Source organism: Frieseomelitta varia, unplaced genomic scaffold, assembly GCF_011392965.1.
Source record: "Frieseomelitta varia isolate USP_RPSP 00005682 unplaced genomic scaffold, Fvar_1.2 scaffold_191, whole genome shotgun sequence".
In the NCBI taxonomy this organism is placed as follows: Eukaryota; Metazoa; Arthropoda; class Insecta; order Hymenoptera; family Apidae; genus Frieseomelitta; species Frieseomelitta varia.
Genome location: NW_025109650.1, coordinates 332,535 through 359,137, shown reverse-complemented (window position 1 = coordinate 359,137; position 26,603 = coordinate 332,535). Strand labels below are relative to the sequence as shown.

Below are 26,603 nucleotides of genomic sequence, written 5' to 3'. Positions count from 1 at the left end.
AATATCTGAGATAATATATATATCTCTGTCAAACGATTCCGATCAATCAGTAAGATGTGTAAGATGTTATTTATTTATATTTCTAATAAAACTCTGCACGACCATGACTCGTACGTATTTTATCTTTCACTTTACTCCCTTTACATTTATACTCGTGTCAGTTGGATGCTTTTCGAGTAAAACGCGTGTTAATATTCTATACTGCAACATGCGTAGACTATGAACTTTTATGCATTTTCAAATATTTATAAACCTAGATAATGAAATCTAAATAAAAATTTATTTTATACTATACAAGGTATTTCCAATCGGAAAAGAGGTGATTATATATTCACTTAACGCCTCGTTTTCAAGAAAATCGAGTCTGGAAAATTTATTAATTACGTTTATGCTACACACACATAGTTTTCGAAATGAAGGCAAACGATGATTCCACTCGTTGTTGTTTAATCCCATTACCGATCGATTTTGATTGACCTATAATTGAAGAACAGTCGGAGTCAATTTACGCGGTGCGTACAACGTTTAGATTTCCTTTCTGATTGAAATAACGTGGATAATGATTTTAAAACGTCCCTGCTGATAACAGCCGCGTTATCGAGGTAGAGAGTTCGTTTGTTTCGAAGCGATATGTTTATCGAATATCCGTTTAATCTCGCAGTTTTCCTCGCAATTAAGAGGCTTAGACAATTAAAAACTACCGATGAATCAAATATTTCTATTCTTTGTGGGGATATAATTTTAAAACTCAGTTATATTGTCACTCAATCTCACGCTACCAAAATTCTATTTTTAATTAACTTTGGAGTTAAATACACGTAGGTGTACTTTTCGCGCTTCTTTCAAAATATTGCTTGCTTTAATAATTTTATAAATTCGTAGATTTATCAACTTACCTTACTTATTCAACTTACAAATATTACCGTACAAGGAGTTTGTTACTTTTGTTACCTGTTGTTAGGTTTTTGCTTACAGAATGAATAACTTATAGCAGTATAGCATAGTTCGGAATACATTTACAGCACTTACAGAATAATACGATGTTCTGTCTGATGATGTGAGAAAGATTGAAGTATTTGGATCAGAGATGAGAGACTGCTCTGTTGTCTTTAAAAAAATGGCAATCGTAAGAATCGTTTTATCATGAACACTTCAGTCGAGATCATCAATATATATCGTATCCATTGAATCGTGTTTTTATCAATATTATTTTCAAAAAATGTTATAAACTTTAATAGGAAATTTTATCAACAATTCGGTCGTTTCATTTACGAGTATCTAATATCATACATACAAAACATTTGACATTTTATTGATGATCTTATTAATGAGACACGATTATCATAATCACGAGTATTGACAGAATTTGAGATCAGTCTGCAAATTATATCGAATTGTCCTGTTTAATCGTGAACTGACATTAAAATCAGATTAACGAATGCTCATTGAAGACCAAACAATTATATTTATCATAATATTGCAAATATCTGAATTTCTCGAAATTTCACAAAGATGGAAAGGACGATCAAAAAAAGTATTAAGCGGATCCGTGGAATTTCTTCTCTCAATCCCAACATCAAGAGACAGAGTTTAATAATACAAATCGATTGGAAAGCGTCGCGAATGAAATGTTGCATCAACCTATTGTCAACCTATTGTTTGTTAATGCAACGTCTTTAATGAGAAATATAAACTCTATGACTAAAAACTCTATGTCTACGTCTAATCTTCACGTGGATATGCGTTTTCTATAATGACCTTTCTGCTTTACGCATCATTTCCATTGGTTTTACAATGAAAAAGAATCTGTCCTTGTTTTTACTGGGTCACACCCGTTCCATGGATCGGCGTATTTCAACAATTTTCAGCGACGTTCTCGTAAAACCGAACGAATGTTTCGCGAAACGAGGACGGAGCCCGCTGTAGGTAAAAAAGAAGAAAAGAGGTTACCGCCCGTGTAAATTTCGTCCGACCCTGGCTGCTCTTTAACATCTGACCGCGAAATTCTCGCGCGAAATGTCGTAAATCTCGATGAAATGCACGAGAATTTAATTTCCCGGTTAATGCGATCGCGTGTAATATATATATATATATATATGTCGCGGTTCATATCCGCTGGTTTTTACTCGTTCGTGAATAAATGCAAGACCGTGACAGTACCGCTTTAACCCGGCAATTTTCGGATAACCGGAGAGTGGAATCTATTTCGTGGAAACGCAGCAAACGGTAAATATTAAATGTTCGATATTCGTTCAACGTTGTTCCACAGGGGAAACGAGTTAAAAGGAAACGAACAATTTGTCGAGGAACATGCCAAGGTCATTGTCAACTTTGATTTCGTGGAACTCGATCGTATCGTTTGATGAGTACCACGTCGAGTATCGCTCGATAAACCGCAACTGTAAACGTTGCATTATTTTCTCGGTATACATTGGAAGTACACCGTTTCAGACAAAGATGGGCAAATAACGCATCGATCTTAGTATAAATGTTTGAACAGATTCCGCTGATATGCATTCTTTCTCTACCCGCTTGTAAAACTTGGATGGATTAAAGGTGTCTTCAAGGCGAAATATGTGAGTTTGGAAACACGTGTGTGGGACTTTGAGGTTTCCTTTTATTTTTTTTACTGGTTGAGGCTTTGCAACCCTCAAATCGGATGACTTCGAGAAATGATCTTCAGTAACTTTTGAAAAATCTCTGAAGTTTCATTTCATCGATTTTTTTTTTTTGTTTCTAACACTTTAAATGCACAGCGTGTTATAAAAATGTCCCAGTTCATCGATTCTCTTTTTTAATACATAATCTTTCATGTATCTATAGACAAAAATGTACACAAATGTAGAAATGAATGATCAAGTAGATAAATAAATATATAAATTACAATGTAATGTAAATATTATTTTATAAAACATACAGAATGGGTTATAGAATATACAATATTGTATCATAAAATATTCACTTGAATAACACTGAATATTTTAAATAGTATCTCTTCATTCTGGCAATAATTATTTCATGTTGTTCAAAAGATTTTCAATTATTCGATGCGTGTCTCGTCAACTGATGAAGCTGAAAATTCTGAAAGATACATTCGAAGCGTCGTGACTCGAAAGGCGAAGCTGAAGTGCGATTCAAAGACGTTCTCGTCTCGTTTACGTAATGTCTCTCCCTTCGTTCGAAGTGAATTATCGCGTTTCATATACCGGTGGGCAATGTTACTAAATATGTTATTTAGCGTCCAGTTATTTCCATATCACGAAGTGAATCATTGGTTTGGCCGGCTGCGGATAATCTGGTTCGAGGTGAGCTAGAAATCTGAACGCGTGAACGAACACGATAGCCCACGATCGGTGTCTGACGCGTGTGTCTCTTGACATTTAAGTAGCGTACGGGGGGATTCGGCGACAATTTCATAATTGAGTTCGAGTCTTCGCGGTTGTCTCAATTTCAGGGATATCGCTATGACTTATTTCGGAATATAGAAAAATATGTCTGTGGTGGCTCGCAACTGCTCCTACGCGGCGAACAGAAGAACGTGTGTTCTGTCCGTTTGAACGAGCCATTGAAATTCGCATAAATTCGAGGTTTAGCTGTAGAACGGTTCGTTCGAACGTCTTACGGAAGGAAATTTCTCCTTTTTCTTTGCTTTCACGTTATTTCGTTCGGTTCCGGACACGTACGGGGAATGATGAAGGTTAATTAGACGGGTTGACGTATCAAGCGTTAAATTAATACTGGCACGCTATCTGCAGTCTCCAGGAGAATATATTCAAGCACGACAGCTGATTGCTACAAATTGGCTTCAATTTCCTTCAATTTGCAAGCGGCTGAGCGACAAAAAAAAAAAAGAAAAAAAAAAAGAAAAGAACTCACGTACCGTGGGCGGCATCTGCCGACCGACGAAACTCCCGCGCATGTAGATAAAGTAGGCACTGACGTAACTGACGTAGTCTTCCGCCTCGTTTTTCGCGGAAACCGTTAGTACCGAATTTGTTGCCAGATGGCGGGACGACGCTTGCTCAAGCAAAGTTGAATTCCGTTCCTCTAGTTCACGGTCGTGTGTATTGTTGCTCGCGTTGCGATTGAAATTAATTAGTTATTCGTCGGTGTTAATTAATATGTGAACGCACGATGCTTGTGCTACTTAGTGAGGTAACGTTTCTCCCTCGTTCATCTACTCTATGATATTTATATATGTTATTGTTATACAAGAATTTCAGATGATGACACGTTAATCATTTTTCACACAGCGACGACGTTGTTAACTAACCTAATTCGAATGTTTCTGTTTCAGTTGCCGGATCTGAACAACCTCGATGAAAAGGTGAGTGTGTTATCAACGTATTCCTGTTCATCTATCTCTCGCGTTAATCGTGCTGTCCTTCTCGGTAAGTGAGATCCGAAAATATATCATTTCACCAGTAATATATGCGATGAATTTTTCCATAATTTGCTGATTAGCTAAATACTAATCTCGCCTCGAAGGTACTTTTTGCCCTTCATTGTCGTGTAATATCGTATACATATAACTCTAACGAGGCAAGTTAGCGTCAACTGTTAGATACACACAAGATTTCGCAATGGCTTAGGTACTCGAGACAGAATTAAAGAGCTACGTGCTTGGAATCGCGAATAAGGTGTTCGTAAATGAATTAAGCTCTTGCAAAGAGACTCGTATAATCTCCGTGAAAAAGATACACGCAAAACCATTAAGAACGTTTCGAGAACAGAAGCACGTGGCTTACGATCCACGTTAATGCTGGTAAACATTTTGAAAGCTATTCCCGCGCTTCCTAACCTGCGCGCGCATGCCCCTGAATTTGCCCCATGGATTATTTTCGGCGCGCTATTAGAAACGTGAATGCACTTCTTGCATCGTGCAAGAGATTAAGAATCGTTGTGTTGATAGAGCCGTTCGTTTAAATCGTAATAAAGTTTATAGTCTTCTTACAAATTAAATATGTAAGAATGTAAATGTAAATAAATCAAAAATAATGTTAAATATAAATATATAATATATAATATAAAAATATAAATATATAATATAAATAAATATATTTATAATATAAAAATATAAATATATAATATAAATAAATATATTTATAGTATAAAAATATAAATATATAATATAAATAAATATATTTATAATATAAAAATATAATATACATTTAATCTTCATACTAAATAATAAAGTATGCATATGATCAAACCATTTATACCAAAATATAATTGAATTTTTTTCTTTTTAAGTATCCATTTCAAAGTTTTGATTAGCAAATGAAATTTATTGTAAAATTTGCAGTCAAGAGTAATAGTCGAAGGCTAGTATCGTCAAAAAAGTTTCGTTCAGAAATTTCATTCTCCCCCTGTAATAACTGTTCATTAAAGAATTAAATCATAGTCGCAAGATGTAAACAGGCTCATTGAATTTCTACGGTATCGTTCGCTTAGGTAGTATCAGGGTAAAAGTCTGGTATTAAGTGCGATTAATCTAATACAAACTTGAACGGGAGTCCATCCCATCTTTCTGTAAACGAACTTAATATCCATTTGATTATTCAAGAGTTAGTTAGTGCATGAAGTGCAGTCTATTTCGATGCACCGTTTCTCGAATCATTTAATCGGCTAAAGAGCCTCGGTTCTTAAGCATCCTTGAACAGACAGCAATTACAGTCACAGTCATGTTAGCCAATCGATGTGATCCATCTTGTAATTCCGACTTGCTGATACATACCTGCTCATTAATTTGTTTACAAGTCGTTTATGAACTTATGAAAGAGGAAAGAAACCGAAGACTTTTTTCTTATTGCACTTGTAATTGCACCTGCCTTGTCTTTCGATTGTACATCAACTTTGGCAAACCGCAGGTGTTCCTTTATTAATACATTAATCTTCCGTCAATACGTTTCTACTAATAATTTGCTGTTATTTATAGTAGACAGTTGGAAATATATTACATTCGTGGAATTAATCCTCCATAAACAGGCATGTCCATTATATTTCATTCTTCTTACACCTGATAGTCATTTATTTATATCTGTTTATTATTTATAATTGTTATTTATCGATTATTAAAGTACAATTTAATTTGTTACTCTTTTCTGTTATTATTATTTCACATCCTTACGCTTCCAAAAAATCCAAAAGAATTTTGGGAAGCTTATCATAAAGATGAGAATAAGGGGGATAAATTTAAGGCTAAAATTCCATCAGGACCAAGTTGGTTCATTTATATTTAATCGTATTAGATCACGATTTACGAGAAGGTCAACGACCTAACGTCCAATCACAATGATCAAACGTCTTTCATCAGTTTCATTACCGAGTCGTTACGGTTTGTCATTTATTCGAATAGTTCTCTTGTATAAGCTATAATTTCTACGAGTATATAATTTAAAATTGGCCGATTATCCAAGTAACCAGTCCGGTGTCGTGCACGGTAGATCGACCGTAGGTGAACGTAGGTGGAGTCATACGGAAACAGATCATTAAGATAATCGATTGTGGCATTATGTGCACTCCTTCGATTGCCAATACGCGTGAAAGAAAAAAAAAACATGGTTTACTGTACGGTTCAAAGGTTGCTTCTATCCTTTGCACTACATATCATACATGTACTGCTCATGTACATACATGTGAGACAAAAAGATAGCACATCTATATATTTTCTTGCATTATGTATGATAAAATAGAGAGAACGCGTAGATTATCACATCAGTATCCTTGGACGTGGACACACGTGTGGCATGTTGAATGTCCGAGAAATACAAAGTTTCTCAGAAACTACAAAAACGAAAGTGTAAATATTGTTTGCAGCCGCGAGATGGACAGAATCGTGCAAGTACAAAATTTCTCAGAAATGCAAAACCGAAAATGTAAATATCGTTCGCAGTCGAGGGGCGAACAAGTCGAATATTTACGCTCCTCAGTCGTACGGGAGTTATCGAAAGCGTAACATTCGTGCGAAATACAGCCGGTTAAGTGGGCATTAACGTAATAAACGAATAAATTTGTAAAAATGGCTCGCGGGAGAAAGTTAAATCCAGCTGAAATTAAACGAAGAACATTATTCTGGCTGACAAAAGTAGCCAAAGCAGTTAACAGAAATCGTAAAGTGACGATGAATTTACTGAAAGACCTCGATAATTATGGAAAAAATTGTGAACGACCGCGGTGTCTATCAGCTTGGGACATACGCACCGTAATACAGCGTCAAATTTAACCTCGACTGCAGAAAAAGCTGGACTTACGACAAATGTCAGGAATGTTCGATGTCTTTCGAAGGATTGTGAACATCCGAAGCGACGACAATTGCTTAAAGCAAGAACGTGAGCTGCGCCGTTTGCAATTTGCAGAGAAACGTGGAACAGTTTATACGAATAAAAAATGGCAAAGAATCATATTTACCGATGAAAAGAGATTTAGTTTAAAGCCCTGAATGATAGTCTTCACTACGAAAGGAGCAGCAACTTCAGAGTCATCGATCCATGGGAGGCGGCGGTATAATGATTTAGAGAACTGTTGGCTGCTACGGTAAATTGAAAATAAAATTCATTACAGGTAAATTAAATAGTAAAATGGATATCGAAATGATTGACGAACAAATATATATATTCGTACGTAACACGAATTGCCAGAAATAGGCGTATTTTTTAAATATTATAGAAAATTATGTTGAGGGAATTTGGCGAGGACTATATACCAGAATAAAAGACAATTCGCAAGTATTAATGAATTAAAAAAAATATATCGTGGGAAGAATTAAGCCAAAAGATCGTTAAAGAAACTATATAAATCTATGCTTGAAGAACGGGTGTTTAAATGCAAAAGAAATCATACTAAGAATTAAACAATTATCAAACTCGTTTCTTTTGTTTCTATCGAAATGTACTATCATTTTGACTCACTTAAATAATATTATATTTCTATTTTTTTTTTTTTTTAATAACACAGAATATAAAATATTTCTGTTACTCATATATGTCGATAAAAGCATGTATAATAATGCATATAAGAAAGATTTTGCATCATTTGTTTAATAAAAAGAAATTTAATAATTTTTTGTAATATATATATATACTTGATACTTACATCACCGGTGTTTCATGTCAGAGTATCGTGTTTTTCGGTCAAAGTACAATTCGATGAAAGTGGAGCTACGTGACCGCTATCATGTTAATCCCGTTGACGAGATGATCTGCAGAAAGTGAAAATGGATCGCGTACTATCAGAGTTATTTGTTTCTCTTTTTTTTATCCTGATTTTCTATGTCATTCTTTCTTGAAATTCGTATTCGATCAAACGCGTTGTAAAAATGATGCAACACTCTCGATTGAAAAATGTACTTGCGTTATCGCTTCTCTTTTTTTTTCCTTTCTCGCGACGTTATTTCCAAGCGTCGTCAGTGTTCGATTACTTGGAAAACGTCGTTCGACGGAAACTGAATTAGTTTCGGGGAACAACGAGACTGGTGTCACGTCTTCCAGCGGAAACGAGTTTCCACGAACGTTTCCAATTATATTTCGTGGACCTCGAGAAATCTGGTATTGGTCTCCTCTGACGTAAATGCGACAAATTCTTCCACTGTCCCGTAAACTGTTCGACCTTGCTATATTTTTATAAGTAATAAGATTTGTTTCCACAAAGATTTTGTTTCGTCTGCCGAAAGTTATGACAAGCACTTTACTTTGGACGTTTTATATCCTCTTAATAAATATCGCATATGAATGCACGATTGTCATAGTCTATGCAGTTCAATTGTGATTCAAATAGGTATAACTATAACTCTGGATCTTCGTCTGAATCTTCGTTCAGAGTAGAAACTTTAACTTGAAAATTTCGTTTGATGAAGAAAGTTGTTGTATCTCTGTCATCGACTAATTCAAAGATAATTAAATATCTTAAATAGCTTGAAAGTTAATTATATAATTCATTTTTTTTTATCTCGAAATTTTCTTTGATTGACAGTCATCTAATATTTCGTTATTAATGTTTAAAGTTTAAGCTCGAAAACAATTGCAATCGTTTAGCAATTGCAATCAATTTGAAATTTTTAACTTCAAAATTCACGATTTTATATTCGCGTTAAAGATCCTCGAAGATCTTGGACATTTTGAAGATCTATGTCGTAACTCGTTCAAAAGTTTCGTTTAATTGCAAAGGTCTCGTTGTTGCGATAGTTGGAAGTTCAGTTTGAAAATTCTAGATTGTGAATCGATCCGCGATGCAACCGATCGATTGCAAACAGCTTAATTGCAACAGGCAGTTTGATCGATCGCATTCTTCCGAAACGATTAACATTCTCGCGAGTTGCGTGCGTTTACCTAGACCTGCGTAACACCACGCGTAATCGTCCTCACCGTATTACGCAATTGCAGCTCGCGGAATAATACCCTTCAATTCCACGACGACGTTGCTCATTATCTACTTAACTCGGTCGTCGAACTCCCCGCCGCTTTTTACCGCTGTTTCTCTCGCGTTTTTCTTCCTTTGCGTTGCGCGGCTTTCTTCGAAATCAGTCGGAAAAAGAAAAACGCCGAAAAGAAGAACAAGATCGACGTAACGCGCGTACGTACGCCGGCTGTTTCGTGCAACGTGGACGTAATACGCGAACGTTACACGATTTCTCGGTAACAAGCTTCCCTCCGGGTTATTCGGGTTAATGCGTTTTGGCAGCCGAGAATCGGTCGTTGAGCTCGGGGAAACATTGCGGGATTTGACGAGATTTCATTCGGAAATTTCGGGTTTTCAGAACGGTGCTCGAGACTCGAAACAGAGCGCGCGGACGCAGTGTAAATATTGAAGAAATTACGGTAGGAGGGGAGCAAATGTTTGGATTAATTAATTTAGTTGAGAATTCATTTATTTCGAGTGTGTAACGAGTGGCAGAATTGGCCAGGGATTATTTATATATTAACACGTGGGACACGCGTCTCGTTACATATTTGATTTGGCAAATCATAGTACGCGTTTCCGCAAATACAGTGCTATTGTTGAGCTATCTGATGTCTGAAGAACATTTAGAGGTAATAGTAGATACATAATAGAGAGGCTCGGCAGAAAAATCGACATACTTTGATTACCGTGTATTCATACTCATTCACGAATCGAATTCTAGATTGTTCGTAGATCTTTTAATGTTTTAGAAGCAATACCAAGTTTCTATTAATACCAATAAATGGAAATGTAAATGAAACGTTAATTAATTCATATCGAAACTTTATAACCAATTTATATCGTATATTGTACTCGGATATTTTACTACAATTAGTTAATACTAATACAGAATGGTAAACATTTGAATTGAGGGGCAATTACGATTGACTTGATAAATTACGTGTGATGATATCGCTCCATCGTGCCAATCACGATGCAAATGAGTTGATTTTTAATTCTGTGATGATGGAAACCGAGAAATTTAATGAAACAAATTAGTAAAGCAATATATACTTAGGCACGTTGTGCATGACTAATTGATAAAAGTAATTAAGCATACGTAATCATGTTCTTATCACAATAAAACTGAAATCTTCATTCCGCTAGAAACATTTGCATGTTTTCAGTAATTACAAAAAGAAAGAATCTAGTTACATATTTTTAAAAGGTACCTATTGCTTTATTATTGTATTTCATCAGTAGGCCAATAACACAAATACCGAACGAATTATACAATTGCAATAATCATTAGGTGTTAATAATTTTAAATCGTAGTAAATAACAGACAGTTCCCTGAATAAAACTGAATTCTGGCCACAGAGGCCTATCGTTAATAGGTTAACGACTAACTTATTGTCTTTGATTTATATAACTTTTCCGCGAAAACTCTGTCAATCAATCATCTTCAATGCTTTTATTTTTGAAATATACGCGACGTCGCGACGGGATTTCCACCTCGAGACGGACAATTCGTCGTAAACAATGAAATATACGGTCATAAACGCTGATGTTTAAATAAAGCCAGGTAACGAATCAGCAAACATTGTCACTAATTATATCGAGTTTGGAGGAAGCCCTAGTTTCCGTGCCAACGGACGTGATCCCTCGTCCCAACAACACTACGCCGTAGACGTTTGAACGGCCGTCCAAAAATTCATCGGCTTGATGTTTCCCTCGTTTAGATTTATGACGAGCCAGCCATTCCCACGGGTTTGAATACGTGATTTAGGCCCACGCCGTGCGAAAAACGCGCGAAATAGCTCGATGACCCCGCTCCGGATCGCGCGACGGGAATCAACCTCGACGCGTGAAACGATCGTAAATATCAACGCGTAACACGACCAAGTACATTCGGTGGAAACGTGGATGTAGCCAGATCGTAAATTCAAGCGTTTTATGGCGGCAGCAATTGTTGTAATCGCATTTAGGATTCCATTGTACAATTACTGCGGCGTATGGTCGCGCTATAGGTACAACTTTGTGATAGAGATTGTTGTAAGTAGAAGGCAGTTCTACCTTTCAGCTCGTTTGAACGAATTGATTAATTGCAACGATAATAATATTTGTATCAAAATGATATTTGATGCTATTGAATATTGAATTATATTTCGATAATATAAATAATATAGTGTACGGAATATAATAATATTTGAGTAGAAATAAAATAGAAACTAATACTTCAGATCGATCGAAATTAAATTCGTTATTTTAGAAACGCTATAAATTCGTGGTTTAATTAATATTCGTAATAATTCTGAATAGAAAATTCATCTTTCTTTTCTCCTTCCAATAAATATAAAATAAATTTAAATAATCGAAGCTGCCTTCTTAAATTTTCCTACTAGTTTTTGGCTATTGAACTCTTTCGTTAACCACGAGATATTATATTCATTATTATTCAGTTATTTTCAAAATAATTTTTTGCAATTTTCTGCGTTGAAAGAATTGAATTTTTGGAGCAGTAGTCCAATGTAAAAATTTATTTTATTCAATCGGAACAATACCTAATATTACCGAAATTATATATATAAATTTGCAGTTGCAAAATCATCTCAAGATCATACTTATCTACATTGCTGCAATGTCCATGTTCAACTACAATTCCATGTTTAATCAACAAATTGAAATGCATATACTCTCCTATCGTAGAAAGCTTTCAACCTTCTCATTTCTCAACATTCAAAATAAATCAATCCGAACTTTGCCAATCATTCTAACTTAACTTACAATGTTTTACAATCTCGCCAATCTGCCTCATCAAGTATACCGATACCAAGATATATGAATTTCTTGAAAGTTAATCGCGTGCGCGTTTTTGCGTAACCGCTTCGCGCTCGCGTGGAGATCCGTCGTCGCGGAGAAACACACATACACATGTGTTTGCTTCTCTATATAACGTATACGTGCGTGTGTTGTGTGTCGCGCGCGACTGGCCACAATCAGAACCGGCCGTAGGTGCCTTTAGAGGTTAAGAAAATATCTGTGTCACCCGTGCCGATTGGCCGACCGGTTGCCAGATAGTCGTTGTACACAGAATGGAATTTGCATGCATATTCAAGCGGCTCTCGGAGCCTGGTGCAGCGGAACATCGAGGTCACAGCTCGGCCGAGAAGCTCGAGGAGCTTCTACGTCAAGTGCCCGACAGCCAGAGGAACGATCGCTTTTCCCGGTGAAAGTGAACCTCCTGTTGACTGGAGGAAAGGGTTAATAACACTGACGAGGGGAAACACACCGGAGTCGGAATCGCCGACTTTGATGAAATTTGTCATGAATGTAGTTTGGCCAGAAAAATATTCGACCCGTATTTGTTTCCCATCATGGCAATGGTCGATGTCAAAGGGGTGAAAACTATCTTAAGCGTATTTTGTCAAATATCTCGGAAATTATTATTGAAAATACCGGTTTTGCGTAAACTGATGAAATTAATATTTCTTTAAATGACGAATTTAACGATGCATACCATTTTGCAAAAAATTTGTTCAAATATATTGAAAATATCATATATTAAAAAAATCATATTTTTGATAAGTAAATGTTCCAAGTAAATGTTAACAAATGAGAGAATGATTACAAGGAGTTCAATATCATTTACAAAGGAAATACCAATCAATCTTTAATATAGATACGCGAGGCTGTTTCGTTTATACTCTATTAAATACGTTTAATTCCTCTTTGAAACTCTCATCGAGTGTCTGTTCAAATTATAAACACGCTCTTTAGAAACTTCACGTAACTTCACTGTATCGCTCCTTGTTCTCCTAATCGTTTGTAATCTTCCAGCTTGATCCTTGAAATACTTTGTTAATTCCTTCCATGGAGAATAGTTATCACGCGAGACAAAGCACATGTATAATTTATTTATTTAATATAATGCAATGGAATTTATTTAATATGATACGAACTCATTAACCATTTGTATTGCAATAAAATTATTTTGCTCTGATTATTACTTGTCAGAAACTAAGTGAATAATAATATACAGTGCAAATAAATGGTTGGGGAGAAATATACTCTCCTTAAAAATTTGGAGCATATTTTTTTCGACAAAACGAATCTTTTTGTACAACTTTTCGAGAAATAAAGATATTGTAATTGTAACTTTGATCTTTAAATATAATTGATTATTAAATATCGTCGGTATTATAGAAAAAAAAAAACAATGTCAAGGACAAAATATTTGTTTATTTCAAATATTACAATTGTTGCTTCAATTTTTAAATATAGAATGATCAAAGTCTCAGCGCTATAAAAGTAACATCACGAGCAAAATAATTATTCTTCTCGCTCGATGAAGTGATCATTTCCAAAATTCTTCAAAACGCGCTCCAAATTTTTCGGCAGGAATATACAGTATGTACTTGAAACTTGAACTACGCTTTGATCTTGTCTTAGACGATTGTCTTCGTATGTCAGCGGAAGATAAATATCGGTGATCTTCATTCTACAATCATCTCTAATTTCGTGCGATTCTTCGGCTCTGTTAAAATCGAAGGGGCGTGAGTTCACCGCGACGCGTCGCGCATTGTGTGCAAATTCGAGGAGGAACGCGCGCGTGCACGTACACCAACGCATCCAATCATCGTCGCAAACAACCCCACGCGATGCTCACCGATTAATCGCGTAATAACGCGACACATACACGTGCGAACGACCCGTATATGGCTGGTGGTCTTGATAGGCAACAGTGGTTGCCAAATTGCGGCTGCTATTTATAAGCATAGGTAAGATAATCATTTGCGTAACGATCTCGCGGATCTTTACGATCTTTTTGATCTTTCGAGCCGAATCTCTCGACTTGCCTTTTGTCGAACAAATATCTGTTAAATTAGGTGTATACGTTTGATTTTTGGCATATATATATATATATTTGATTTTGTTAAATATTGGACGTTGAAGTGAGAGTGTAGTGATCCCATAGTGGGCAAAGTTTTCTTCGCTCTTCGACTGGAACGATGAAATTTTTTTTAAATAAGTTTTTCCAACTTTTCGATTTTCGGTCTTTGGTTCAATGCCTGTTGAATTGGGCAATTTTTTAAAAAAAATTTAATTGTGAATTGATCCAGATACACGTATTATTGTTTTAACTTTCCTCGTTTGCGAATGCATTGATTGAACTTTTTAGTAGTAATAAAGTAAATATGATACATCGTTTATTAGATATAAATTTATGTGTATATGTATTTTCGTATAATTTGAGCTCGCGAAGATGAATGGTTAAAACGAGCAAAATGGCGATCTTATCGATGCCCGCATGTGTCACGGGCGTTAGGTACGTTAAAACAATAGTTAGAAAACAATAATTAGACACTAATTTTATTATATTTCCGCGATTTTTCAGTAACGGTAGATAGCATCTTTCGGAATGAATAGCCATTGTTTGAAAAGTAGTTAATATAAAAATTTAGCTGACGTATTCCATTACATTTAAATCCCCGTAAAAGATTATGAGAGAATCTAAGTATATCCGAATTAATCAAATACATATTTTACAATTTTAATGCAACGATTAATACCCGGAAGGATAATCGAAAAATGATAGATGTGGAATAGAATTATAGAACAGTAATCATTCGTCGGTGAAGTATGAATTTTTCCCTGTACTTGTAACGAAATTTTAAAATTGCATAAAATAAATAAACTGGTAATGTACGAAGCTCCCTGTATGACATTTGCTACGTAAAAACAGTTTTTCTATCGAAATTCAATTTCTTTAATTAATTCATCGAGAATATTAATTTACTTAAAAAATTCGCAGTTTACACGGTGTCGTTAGCCGGAAAATCATAATAAATCGGTCACACATGGTTTACTTTGGCGCCAAGTGATATCTGTCGGTGCGATCAGAATCTGTGTACTAAGAGAAATCGTAGATTGCTCGTAAGGGCAACATATTCTATTGTTCGTGCGATCGATACATCATAGCCTGATCATGGATCGTGTACGACAAGCATCTCATTGATGTGATCGAATTAACTGGTTATAAATAGCTGTTTGTTGCCTACTTGTAGCAGTTTGATGCTTTAATATCGCCACCAATGATCGATCAAATGCTTCTGTCCATCATTATTAACGTTGCAACGATTTAATGCATAGATCGTTTCTCTTTTTAGATCGTTTGATTCACACTCGATGTCAATTTGCTTAAATATATTATTTCGTCGTTTCGATTGTATTTCTATCTATTAAAAATCTTCAAATCGTCGTAACGTTAATTCACGTTCTGGCAACGATTTTGAAATTATTATTCTGGCGAAGTTATTAATGTTTAAACGAAATGCTAAAAGCTGAAGGCTCGTGTAACTTACTTCGGGATTCCACGGTAAAGGTGGTCGACCTTGGTTACATGGTTAGGTGTACTTACTGACTATTCCACTGGCCGCTGTCTATTGTTTTACTAGACTCCTTCGCGATCTAGAAGGTAAAACGTTTTATAACTATTAGCAAGATCAGTCCCATAAAGTTTTGACAATTACTGTGTAACCAACTATGCTGCGTCTCTAAGATTTAATGGCCCTGGTTGTAGGACCAACGCATCCTCTACATTTGTCATTCATTATTGTCAACAATCGTAAAGATTTTGCAGAGATTGATTACTTCTGTAAGGATGTAATTAATTTAAAACTCTTGAAAGTCTCGAATCTTGAAGGTCTTGAGCGTTTTCTTTTTTCTTTTCATTTTTCAAACGCGTAATGTACCTAAAAAAGAATGACGTGCACAACTGTAGGTGTATAGGTATCTTAAAAAATTTTTAAATCATTTTCCAAACGCGTGATGCATCTAAAAAAGAATGACGTACACGGCTGTAGGTGTATAGGTATCTCAAACATTTTTTAAACTCTTTAATAATATTATGTTCTTGATGAAACATTCTAACAAAATCATCGAAATTCTCAAGTGTCCCAAGACTTACCACGAGATTTACGAGAATTCCAAGAGATTCAAATGAGAATGGAAATCGAAGTTTCTTTTAACGCGGTTTACTCGTTCGTACGCGTAGGCGAATGTTTGCGCAGACGTTTGTTTATCGGCTTTTCTCACGTTGGCCGCGTGTCTTTCAGCCGGCGACAAATATAGACGATTATTGCGGAGGTGCACCGCGTGGAAAACTGACCTCGGTGACTGGAGGTCGAAACGGGGAAACGCCATGCGGGTTCTGTTCCGCGAGCGTAATTAAACAGCCGATAAATGTAACAGACTATACGGGACACTTGTGTCCAATGAACCACTTCTGCGTCGTTTTATTATCGTATCTCGCGTCTTTGCTCGCTCGAGGAACAATCGGCCGAGTCACTGGCAATAAGCGACCAAGGGTGAAAACGCGAGAGAACGAGAGAGGTTAGGTATAATGTTGGATTCTTATTGTTTATTAATAACACAAGTACGAAACAAGGTACGATCGGCGATCGCACGTGGCGTGGAGTAAGTAAGGAATCGCTCTGTGTGCATTTAAAAATAAAGGTCGGCAATTTATTTAGAGCCTTTCGTTCGCGAGAAAATTAGATTTGGAAGTTTCTTAATTGTACGTGGATTTAATTAATTCCTAACTGAATACGGGTGGTTTTTTTCAAATAAATAAGAATAAAATTTGTTCGTTCAAGGTCTCGTTTTAACAAAAGAGAAGAAGGAAGAAAAGAAAGAATTTGGATTAATCTGGTATAGATGAGTTGTTTTAAATTCAGAAATTAATGATCTGTAGATTGTATTTTAACAAACCTTCTTCAAAGATAAATTCAGTAAATTGTATCATTTATCTAAATTTTAGTTGTTGGAACAGATATTTTCAGATTCAATGATCGAGATTTGCCAACATCTTCTGCAGGTCGTACTTCAACAAACTTTCTTCGAAGATGTATCGGTGAATACTAACGTAGCAAACTAAATGTAGAGATTCATTTATCTGAATTTTACTTAATTTTTTCTTTCGGTTGCCTTCAAATGAATCCATTTTACGTGGACGTGAATTTATAACATATATGGTACAATAGATAATATTCGAACATTTCTACGATTTTATTTTATTAAACATTTTATTAAATACCATAATAAATAATACATTAAAATTTGAAAATGTAGAAATTACAAGACAGATTGCTAACATATATTTAATTATTTGGTACACATAAACAGTCGTCCTAAGCACGTACGATTTAAAGTTGAAGATTAAGCATTATTGGCAAACGCCTTTCAGTGGTTGTGTTTTAAATATTTTTCTTTCAAAAACCTGACCAATATTCTCACCGAGTGAAGTCGAACTTCGCTCAAAATGTTTTACACAACGCACGCAATATATTCATAAGAAAAAGTTGCTGGCAATTATTCAAATACTCCTACGAGCTACTGTGCGTGAATCAAACGTTCACAACCAGCGAAAAGGATCGTAAAACTCCTATTATTGTACGAATAATTGTAGCCTTCTGGGTTCACAAAAGTAAAGTTCTACGTTGAATACGTTCTAAAGTGTCGAGCAAGCTCCTGTTCTATAAACCGCGGCAGAAAGAAATGTTTTCGAGTGCGATTATGACACGGCGTTGCACATCTGGAACGATACTCGATACTGGACTTACGTCCAGATTGCTCGCAACGATAGACGAGTGACGAGTGCCCTCGAAGTTGCTGCAGCGAGCCGCTAATAAAGTCGGATCGTATCGTATCGTATCGTATCGTATCGTATCGTATCGTATCGTATCGTGGACTCGCTGTTCCATGTATATCTGCGTGCGCTCTCGCCAAGTATATCGCGTAGCAAACGCGCGATAATTACTAGCGGTTGCATTCAGAGATTGAAATTATCGGGTCGCGTTGCGGTTCGCCTTAGCGCTTATTGCACGCCCGGTGCATGGTTCGGAAGCGTTCAAGTGATCGTTGCAAGTAAATCGCGGATCGCGTACGCGTCTAGGCGAAATTTGGGAATTCAGACAGAATGCGTGTAATTTGTAAAAATATACGAAATGTTTAAAGCACGTTGATTCACTGGATTTTTACATTTTTGCATTTGTGCAAAATTTGCAATGACGTTCACACAATGCGCGTAATGCACAATGCAAAAATATTCAAAGTGAAGTCATAATAAATAAATCATGCAATAACCCTCTGTCAATTATTCTTTTCTGTCGCGTCTGCACGTATTGTTAGCCAAATTCAAGTCTAGCTGATAAATTTCCCAACCCGATTTTCTCGCTTTAATGAAACAATTTTTTGTTCTTTCTTGTCGACACATTTTTACACGCAGAATCACCTCCCAGTCGATTGACCTGCTTCGTAGAAGAAGCAATTTTCTATTTAGATTTCGTTTCTTTAATTATGTTTCTGGGAATTCAAAAACCCATACAAATCCGCGGTCTGTATCATTTCATTGTAACATTTACCAAGTGAAATAAATCTCTGATTAAGCTAAATTTCTGTAATTGTATTCAGAAGAATATGAATTTTTTTTATCAAAATCCGCGGTCTAGTTGTAAAATATATTATTTTAAAAATTTTATAAAATATGAATAAATTGTGAAATTTTATAAAATATGAATTTTATTATGAATAATAAAAGTTTCTTAATCATCGACAATAATCGTTGATTATTTTTATTAGGTGCTAGTAATCAATGTAAATAATTGTGCTGATTTTTATTTTGATTACCATTGATAACTATTATCGATAATCAAATTTTAGTTACATTTTTCGATCGTTCGACTATTGTCAATCGTTGTTAATATTACTGATCATTCGTTTTAATCAAATTCATAAAGGTTATGCGCGATTAAACATCTAATGAGAAGTGATTGAAAATAATCCTTGGATCTCTGTTCGGTAGTCAATTCATGTAAGTGACGTCTTAGTCGGCTGAAGATTTTTTCTGACAAAAGGATATTTGCTGATTTTAATGAAAGGTGATTTACACTGTAGCTTCTGAGTCCTTCACATGTCAAATATTATTCCATCGTCAACGTGTCGAGCATTCCTCGGTTCTCTTAACCCTTTGAGCGTTAACTGTCATACACGTCTCTCTAAACATCTTTTAAATACTTTGTTTATACCGTGTATTGTCCTCCGTGTTTGTCACCTTCTACTTTTGAATAGAAATTAGACGCACATTGTGTAAGCCGTCACTTGACCGATGCCGTCCTTCAATTAAAGAATTATTCGAACAACTCGCCAGAGTTTTGCATAGTAACGAGAACATTTAGCGATAGCAGTAGTCAAAAATACATAGTGACTTTTATTAATATTTGGTTATTTAAATACTTCATATTCGGTTATTTAAAAGAGCAAGTATCGAAGCTGTTATAATCTTGTAAAAAGAAATCGTACAGTAATAAACTTGGGTTCATTTTAAAGCTTGAAGTCTCTGCTTTCAAACCGCGTCGTTCATTTTATTCCAAGATATTCTTTCAACCGTGTGACAGAAGGCAAAATGAAGATAGATACTTCTTCTTCTTCTCGAAAATCCTGCGAATTTTCATAGTATGTGAAAATTGAATAAATTTCGTGACTGAGTCTATAATACAATGAATTTGAAGATTAAAGTCTCTCCTTCGCCTTCGTACGATTCTTTCGTCGACGATTTATCGAACTTTGAGTATCTGCCAGAAAGATCATTTTAGTAGTTCATACTAATCCAACAGTTTTTTTTCGCTGAAAATAATTTCATTGTTTGTCTTTCCGTTTTGGAGAAACATTTTCGAATCGAAACTTCCCTCCTCGCTAACAATAAGAACAATGAGAGTTTGCAACACTCATTGCCCGGTAATTTATTTACTCGCGAGCACTCGTGACCGGTTTTATTTACGAAAGGAACGGGTAGTATAGTCCATCAGTCTCGAAATACCAAGCAGCCAGTGTTGCCGTTTTATAGCTCTGCTAATAGCCTCGATATTTTGTTGCCCGGAAACCTGTTCTTTCGATGCTAAATCTGCTTTCGATCCTCTTCCTTGTCTTGAGAGACACGTGTCTACAGCAACCGCGCTGTTGCGAAAATACGCGGTCCCTCCCGCTTGTATCACGCCCGCTTTCTGCTTTCTCTCGTTTATTGGAATACGAGATAAGAAAAGTGTGTTAACGGCAACGAAATCATCTCACGATTGAATGAAATGTATATTTCAAAATATACATTGGTGTTTTGGCGAGTGTGCTTTGATAATAAAGAATCGAAACTGTTAACGTCGAACACCAGTTAAATAAATAGGATGTATCGAATAAAAGGAAACGCTCTTCATTTTATCTGAACGAAATTTTAATTAGCGCCCAATTTGCCTGTATGTTTGTTTAAATACGTGCGTCAGCTTTAACGACGATAAATTGTCTGACAAAAAAATATCGAAACGATGTATCCATAAGCTTGTTATCGTTAGCAATCTGCAGACGTGTAATTTAGAATTGAAGTCAGAGTTGAAATTAAACTTTGTTCTGGTCTTTAATCCGGACCACGTGCGCGACTGGATATTGTAAAGCGAGAGAAATTCTTGTTGCGTGGAAATTTCTTTCTTTCTGATAGACTTTTTTATTATGTAAAATATTTCCGACATCTTTCTTGTTGTATAAAATATTTTCAATATCTTTTTATTGTGCATAAACCTTCATAGCCAGAATTTCGTTTACTTGTACGAATAAAAGATTATGGTGGTATAGTCTGTCCAGAATATCAGTATGAAGAGTAAAGTACATAAAAAAACGTAATTAGAGAATCTCAATTATCTTTTTACAATTAGAATTTCGTTGCTGGCAGAAAGATTTAGAAACGCTGTTACAAACTTATTCGCTCGTTAAATTCGTTCTTTACAAATCTTACGTTATAAATGTTGCCACTGTATCGTTGCGAGCAAAATATGTTGTTACCGCTGCCAAAAAGCAATTGAGAAACGCTGTTACCAATTGTTTCATTCATTTGCCAATTCTGAAAAATTTCGCATTCGAGATATTCGAGCAAGCCACAGCCAAGAACGGCTACGATTTCAAGCCAGATTATAAACAAATGCTGTTGGCGAAAAGATTGAGAAATCTTTGGCTACTGCTTCGCCAGATTCTGAAAAATTTCTAAATAATATCCTAGTGGCGTGGTTACAGTTCCCGAGCCAGATGATAAACAGAACGTGTTGTTAAAATTTTGCTCGCTAAATTTACTGTTTAAAAATTGTTGGAGTCGCAACGCTATACGTTTGCAAACAAACGTACTGCCACCGCTGGCAGAAAGCTTGAGAAACGCCGGTTCTTGCAGAAGATTAAATGCTCTACGTGTAATGGGTTCAGACAAATGTAGTAGGGGGATCTGCAAAGGTGGTAGAGCAAACGCACACGTTCTCATTGAATTAACGATCACGAAAGGAAAGACGAAGTCCTCCACTTACGCGTGGGTGGGGCCGGCACCAAACTGATTTTGAAATTCCATCGCGTTTCACGTGTGTTCCGCTTCGAAATTCGATAAAGTGCCAACGGGTTCAATCCCCACCGGTCTTCTACGGCTTCTCCTTGGGAGTCATCTTGGTTCTCCTCCTCGCGCGGCACGTGCTTCTGTTTGTAACGAGTGGCGCCAAACCGGCAGCAGGACTCTCCCTGTGTCCCACATCGAGTTATTTGTCGAGATCACGCAACCGGTCACGGCTCGTTCACACTCCTCTCTGTACACGCTCATGCGCGTATGGGTGTGTGGGCCACCGGTCGAGAAAACGAGCGCGGAACTTTTAATAGCCGGTTTCGTGAGTCGTTGCGAAGGACAGCCACGTTCTCTCTTTCTCTCTCTTTCGCTCAAGAAAGAAGAAGAAGAAGAAGAAGAAGAAGAAGAGGGATTCGTGTTTGTTCGACGCGCGAAAATCCGATTCAGATTAGCCGAGCCTTGCACGCTCTGGTAACGCGAGCTCGTATTTGTTTAACAGTTTATTTACCGGAAGGCTGTTAACCCCTCGTCACTTTGCTTTTCAATCTTCTCGGAGTTAAAGTCTGTTAAAATCCACTCGCCTCTGTCACCCGTGAAATAAACGTTGAAACGTTGCAATGTAATTTGTTAATATTTAACTCGAATTTAAAATTCGAAAGCAAATTCTCTACAATATTGTTGCGTGCGTTTCGTTGTCTGGTAATATTAACGATGAAAGATCATTCATTCTGGATTTATTGTTTCGTTCCCATTCCATCGAAGGATCGAAGTCGATAATACGTCACAAGTAGACGTAGAGATTATTTGGTCTGTATTATATAGTAATATTATAAATTCTTATTTGTTCTCGATTTCTAGTATAATTTTGTTCTAGTTATTTTGATGCCTCACGTCTGGAGTATTAGGTTTGTCTTTTTTTAAACGAACTTGCATTCGTTGGTTTTTGGGTTAAATTGAAGAAATTGTTTTTCGGTTTGTTGAAGAACGAACTTTTCTCGCATTCAAAGGGAGTTTCCATTTAATAATTTTCAACTACATTTCTCGAAATAAATTTTGCAAAACCGACAATTATCAAAGTAACAAATTTTTCCCAAGGGTATCCAGTTAACAAATTCAATAAACAGTTGAAATAATACTTGACTAATTTGAACTGGAGACTCGATCTCGCAACGATCTCCCAACCGGTTTTTTCCCAACTGTTCGTCTTTTTTCGCGTTTTGTGATTTTTTTTTTGTCGAAGCTCACGGGAACAAAACAGTTTCTTTTTCCTCGTTGTTGCGTTATGCAATCCGCCGCTCGATTTATGCAGAACAACGTGATGCAACGTTGGAAAACAATGATATCATCAGATGGCGCGATACGCAGGTGGCGCGCTGAATTTTCGATTTTATACTCTCGCGATATTGGGGTGATTTCCCGCGCGTGACTCCCCACCTCCCGGTATGATCGTCTGCTCGTTCGAACGATGATAATACGCCAGTAAAGTGTCGCTGGTTCGATGGCCGATCTCGTTGGTACAAAATTTCGAGGGACTCGCGATAAACGTATGTACATATGTACGTACGTAACTGGTTTCTGACAGTTTCCGTTTACATTCGACGTTATATATATATATATATATATATTTATGTTAACAAGCGTTGTCGCAAAAAATTAACAATTGGCCAAGAATTTCTCTCTGCTTTTTATTTTTTTGCACTTATCGCGAGCTGATAAGTCGTCAGTTGTGTTTGGTTTATCGTGCGTAGAAATATCTGGCTTGGAAAGTACGTCATAGAAGCGTGGAATTGTTTTTACGATTGGATATTCAAGGATTTTGTATCGTTGGCTTGGTACAGCCGCTGTTCATTATAACAGGATTATAATTTTTAAACAAAAAGGATTTGAATGAAGTTTAATAATGAATTTTATCAACTATTAACTATTAAATACACGCATAGGTACGTACACATTATACATGTATAATGAAATATGTATGGTAGTGCATTTGTACATATTAATAGTTTGCATTAATAGATTGTGCTTTATTATAGCGTAATACTCGATGTACTTCTTTCAATCGTTTTTTTTTTCTTCTTTTCACAATGTAATAGCATCAGTAATACGTTCTCTTAATCGCTTATTTCTCGTAATCCAGCGCGAACATTCACTGTTCAAATGCTCGTCACGCACGACAATTCATTCATTCATTCTGTCATGAATAATAAAATATCACGTGTAATAACATATAAATTATTAATATGTACGTATGTAATAGTTACATTATATTTATATTTATATTTATATGAAGTAAAATTAAATTAAGTTGTTAATTTATGTTAAATAGTAAATTATAATTAAACTATAAATTATAATTAAATTACAATTTATATTAAATAGTAAATTAAAGTAGCCTAAAAGCATATTTAACATTATAATATTATAATTTCATTAAATTTCATTGAATTCCTTCAATTTTCACCAAAAACCGTGCAACACGTTGAAAATTTTGCATTTTAATTCAGTGACCCAGCACTTACCATTACACGACATGATTATAAAAATTTTGAGCGTTCACTTTTATTTCGTATTTATTATACATAGAGATTGGTGATGAAATGAAATTAAAAATTCGAAGATTGAGTGACATGAAAAACTTTAAATTGTTGCTGTTAATGTTGAATATAATACCGGATGAAGGCTGATTTAATTTCATAGTTTTCTATCGGTTAACGTCACAGTTCAGGGAAGTACGTACGTATGTACATATGTATGTAGCTTCGACGGATGTTCAATCGCACGCGTATCGAAACGTTACGTGAAATATTAATCGCGACCTCGATAATCTATAATCGAGCCGTGTTTCATCTTTTTGCATAGGTTATCTCGTGATTATTAACCAGTTGTGAACGAAAATAACGCGGAATAATAGATCACGATGTATTATCTTCTCGAACGCTTTTGATTTCTCTCTCTCTCTCTCTCTCTCTCTCCTTGTTTATTCGATGAAAACGCAATTTATATTCGTACGATCTTTAATATTCATTGATATGCAAATTTCAAGGCGACATGCGTCGCGTGCCACCTCCATTTTGAATCATTCTCCGAGCAATGCAGATTTTCCTTTCTTTCGAGACGTCGAACTTCATGTACATTGTATTTATCTGTTTATTAATGATCTCTTCTTCTTTTTTTCTAAATTCGCTTATAAATTGAAACTTATAATACTTTGTATGTATACGGAAATTAAGTTCCATATTTCCGTATACATAATTCCACATACTCATGGAACATAAGTTACACGTTTCTCGAGAGAAGTCGAACAATGAGCATGCCTCTGACTAATAAAATTCATGAAAAATTCGCTTTTGACGAGGGAGAGCCAGTGAAATTATCGTTCGATATTTTTTATTCTATCGTTCGATATCGTTTCTACGTTAACAATTCTACTATATCTCGCTACTCGTGTCTTTTCGTTTCCTCGCGAATTCACGACCAACAATGACCACGTAATGCGCTATCTTTTCTCCTCCGATCGTCTCTTTTCTTTGTCCCCGCGTCTTCTACCCTTTGAACCGCGAGGTTTATCTCCATTTTATAATTAACCACGCGAGGACGACGCACACGAGCGTAGGAAACAGCATGTATTTTATTTTTTTCTTGAACGCGGAGGTTATTCACGCACCGATTGTTATGCAAAGCTTCGGCCGGACATCCCTCCATGCTGTCTGCGATTTCGATCATTCGGCTACGCGACCATCGCGTTTCGTTACGCAGGGTGTTCTATATCCGGTGATACGATCGGGAGGTGAACGATCGTATCGCTAGCTAACACGAGGAACCAAAAAAAAAAAAAAGTGGCAAAAAATATAATGGAACGAATTCTTTTCGTACATTTTTGATTTTAATATTTCCAGATTAAAAAGAATTTCGATCCAGATTAATATTGCTATTGGCGACACGTGGATTTGTCGTGTTTGATGACGAAAAACGGATGGATTTGTGGATGATCAATGCGGATTGCGGATTTTTATGTATTTGCAAGGAATTTGAAAGTACGAAATTGTACATATGATGTGGAGAAAATATACCAAATATCCAAAGTACAGAGATTGTTGTAATGTTTGTAATATCAAGCTGCAGTTTATTTGATCATATTTTAGAAGACACGATTTTCCATAAAAATTTATTCGGATTAATGATCTACATATTATTTTTCTGCGAAAAATATTTTTCTCTTTAGTCTTTCCTTCTAATATTCCGCAATGGATTATCTGAATGTTCTACTATTCAAACATTCAAATAGAATATTTATTAATAACAGATATTTTTCTTGTATTTTACATATGTTTTTATGTTTCTCGTATGTTTTTCATAAAAAGAACTTGCCGATATACACAAAAAAGATTTTATTTAAAAAACACTGTGAGATATACAAGAAATGAAATTGAATAAAACGTGATAGATATAATTTTTCCACAAATTGAGACAACAAACGAAAATGTTTGAAACATTTAGAAAAGAACTTCAGTGATTTGGATTACACAAAAAGATGTACTCACTTATGCTAAAGGAAATGAAACAATAAAAAATAATGAAAAAGACGTAACGTTCTTAAATATTAAAGTGTTAATTTAAAAATTTTATATTAAAATGTTGATTTGAATAGACGCAATTTAATATACAGAAAAGTGATTGTGAAAATTCTATTTCTTTGTCTATTAATTTAGACAGCTCTTTGAAGCGTAATTGAAAAATGTCCCACTTTATTAACACCCTAATATACATGGTTGAATATTTTTCACTCCGCCTTGAATAATTAAAA

The 26,603-nt window shown here is 35.6% G+C and overlaps 1 protein-coding gene across 2 annotated transcripts in view; it reads left to right on the top strand.

The window, feature by feature from the left end:
- LOC122539115 (sestrin-1) overlaps positions 1 to 26,603 on the top strand; it is a 233,758-nt gene that overhangs the window by 75,744 nt on the left and 131,411 nt on the right. For both annotated transcript variants that reach the window (XM_043673766.1, XM_043673765.1), the window contains exon 6: positions 4,298 to 4,327. In XM_043673766.1, coding sequence (XP_043529701.1) covers positions 4,298 to 4,327 — 30 coding nt within the window. The remainder of the gene's footprint in view (positions 1 to 4,297; positions 4,328 to 26,603) is intronic.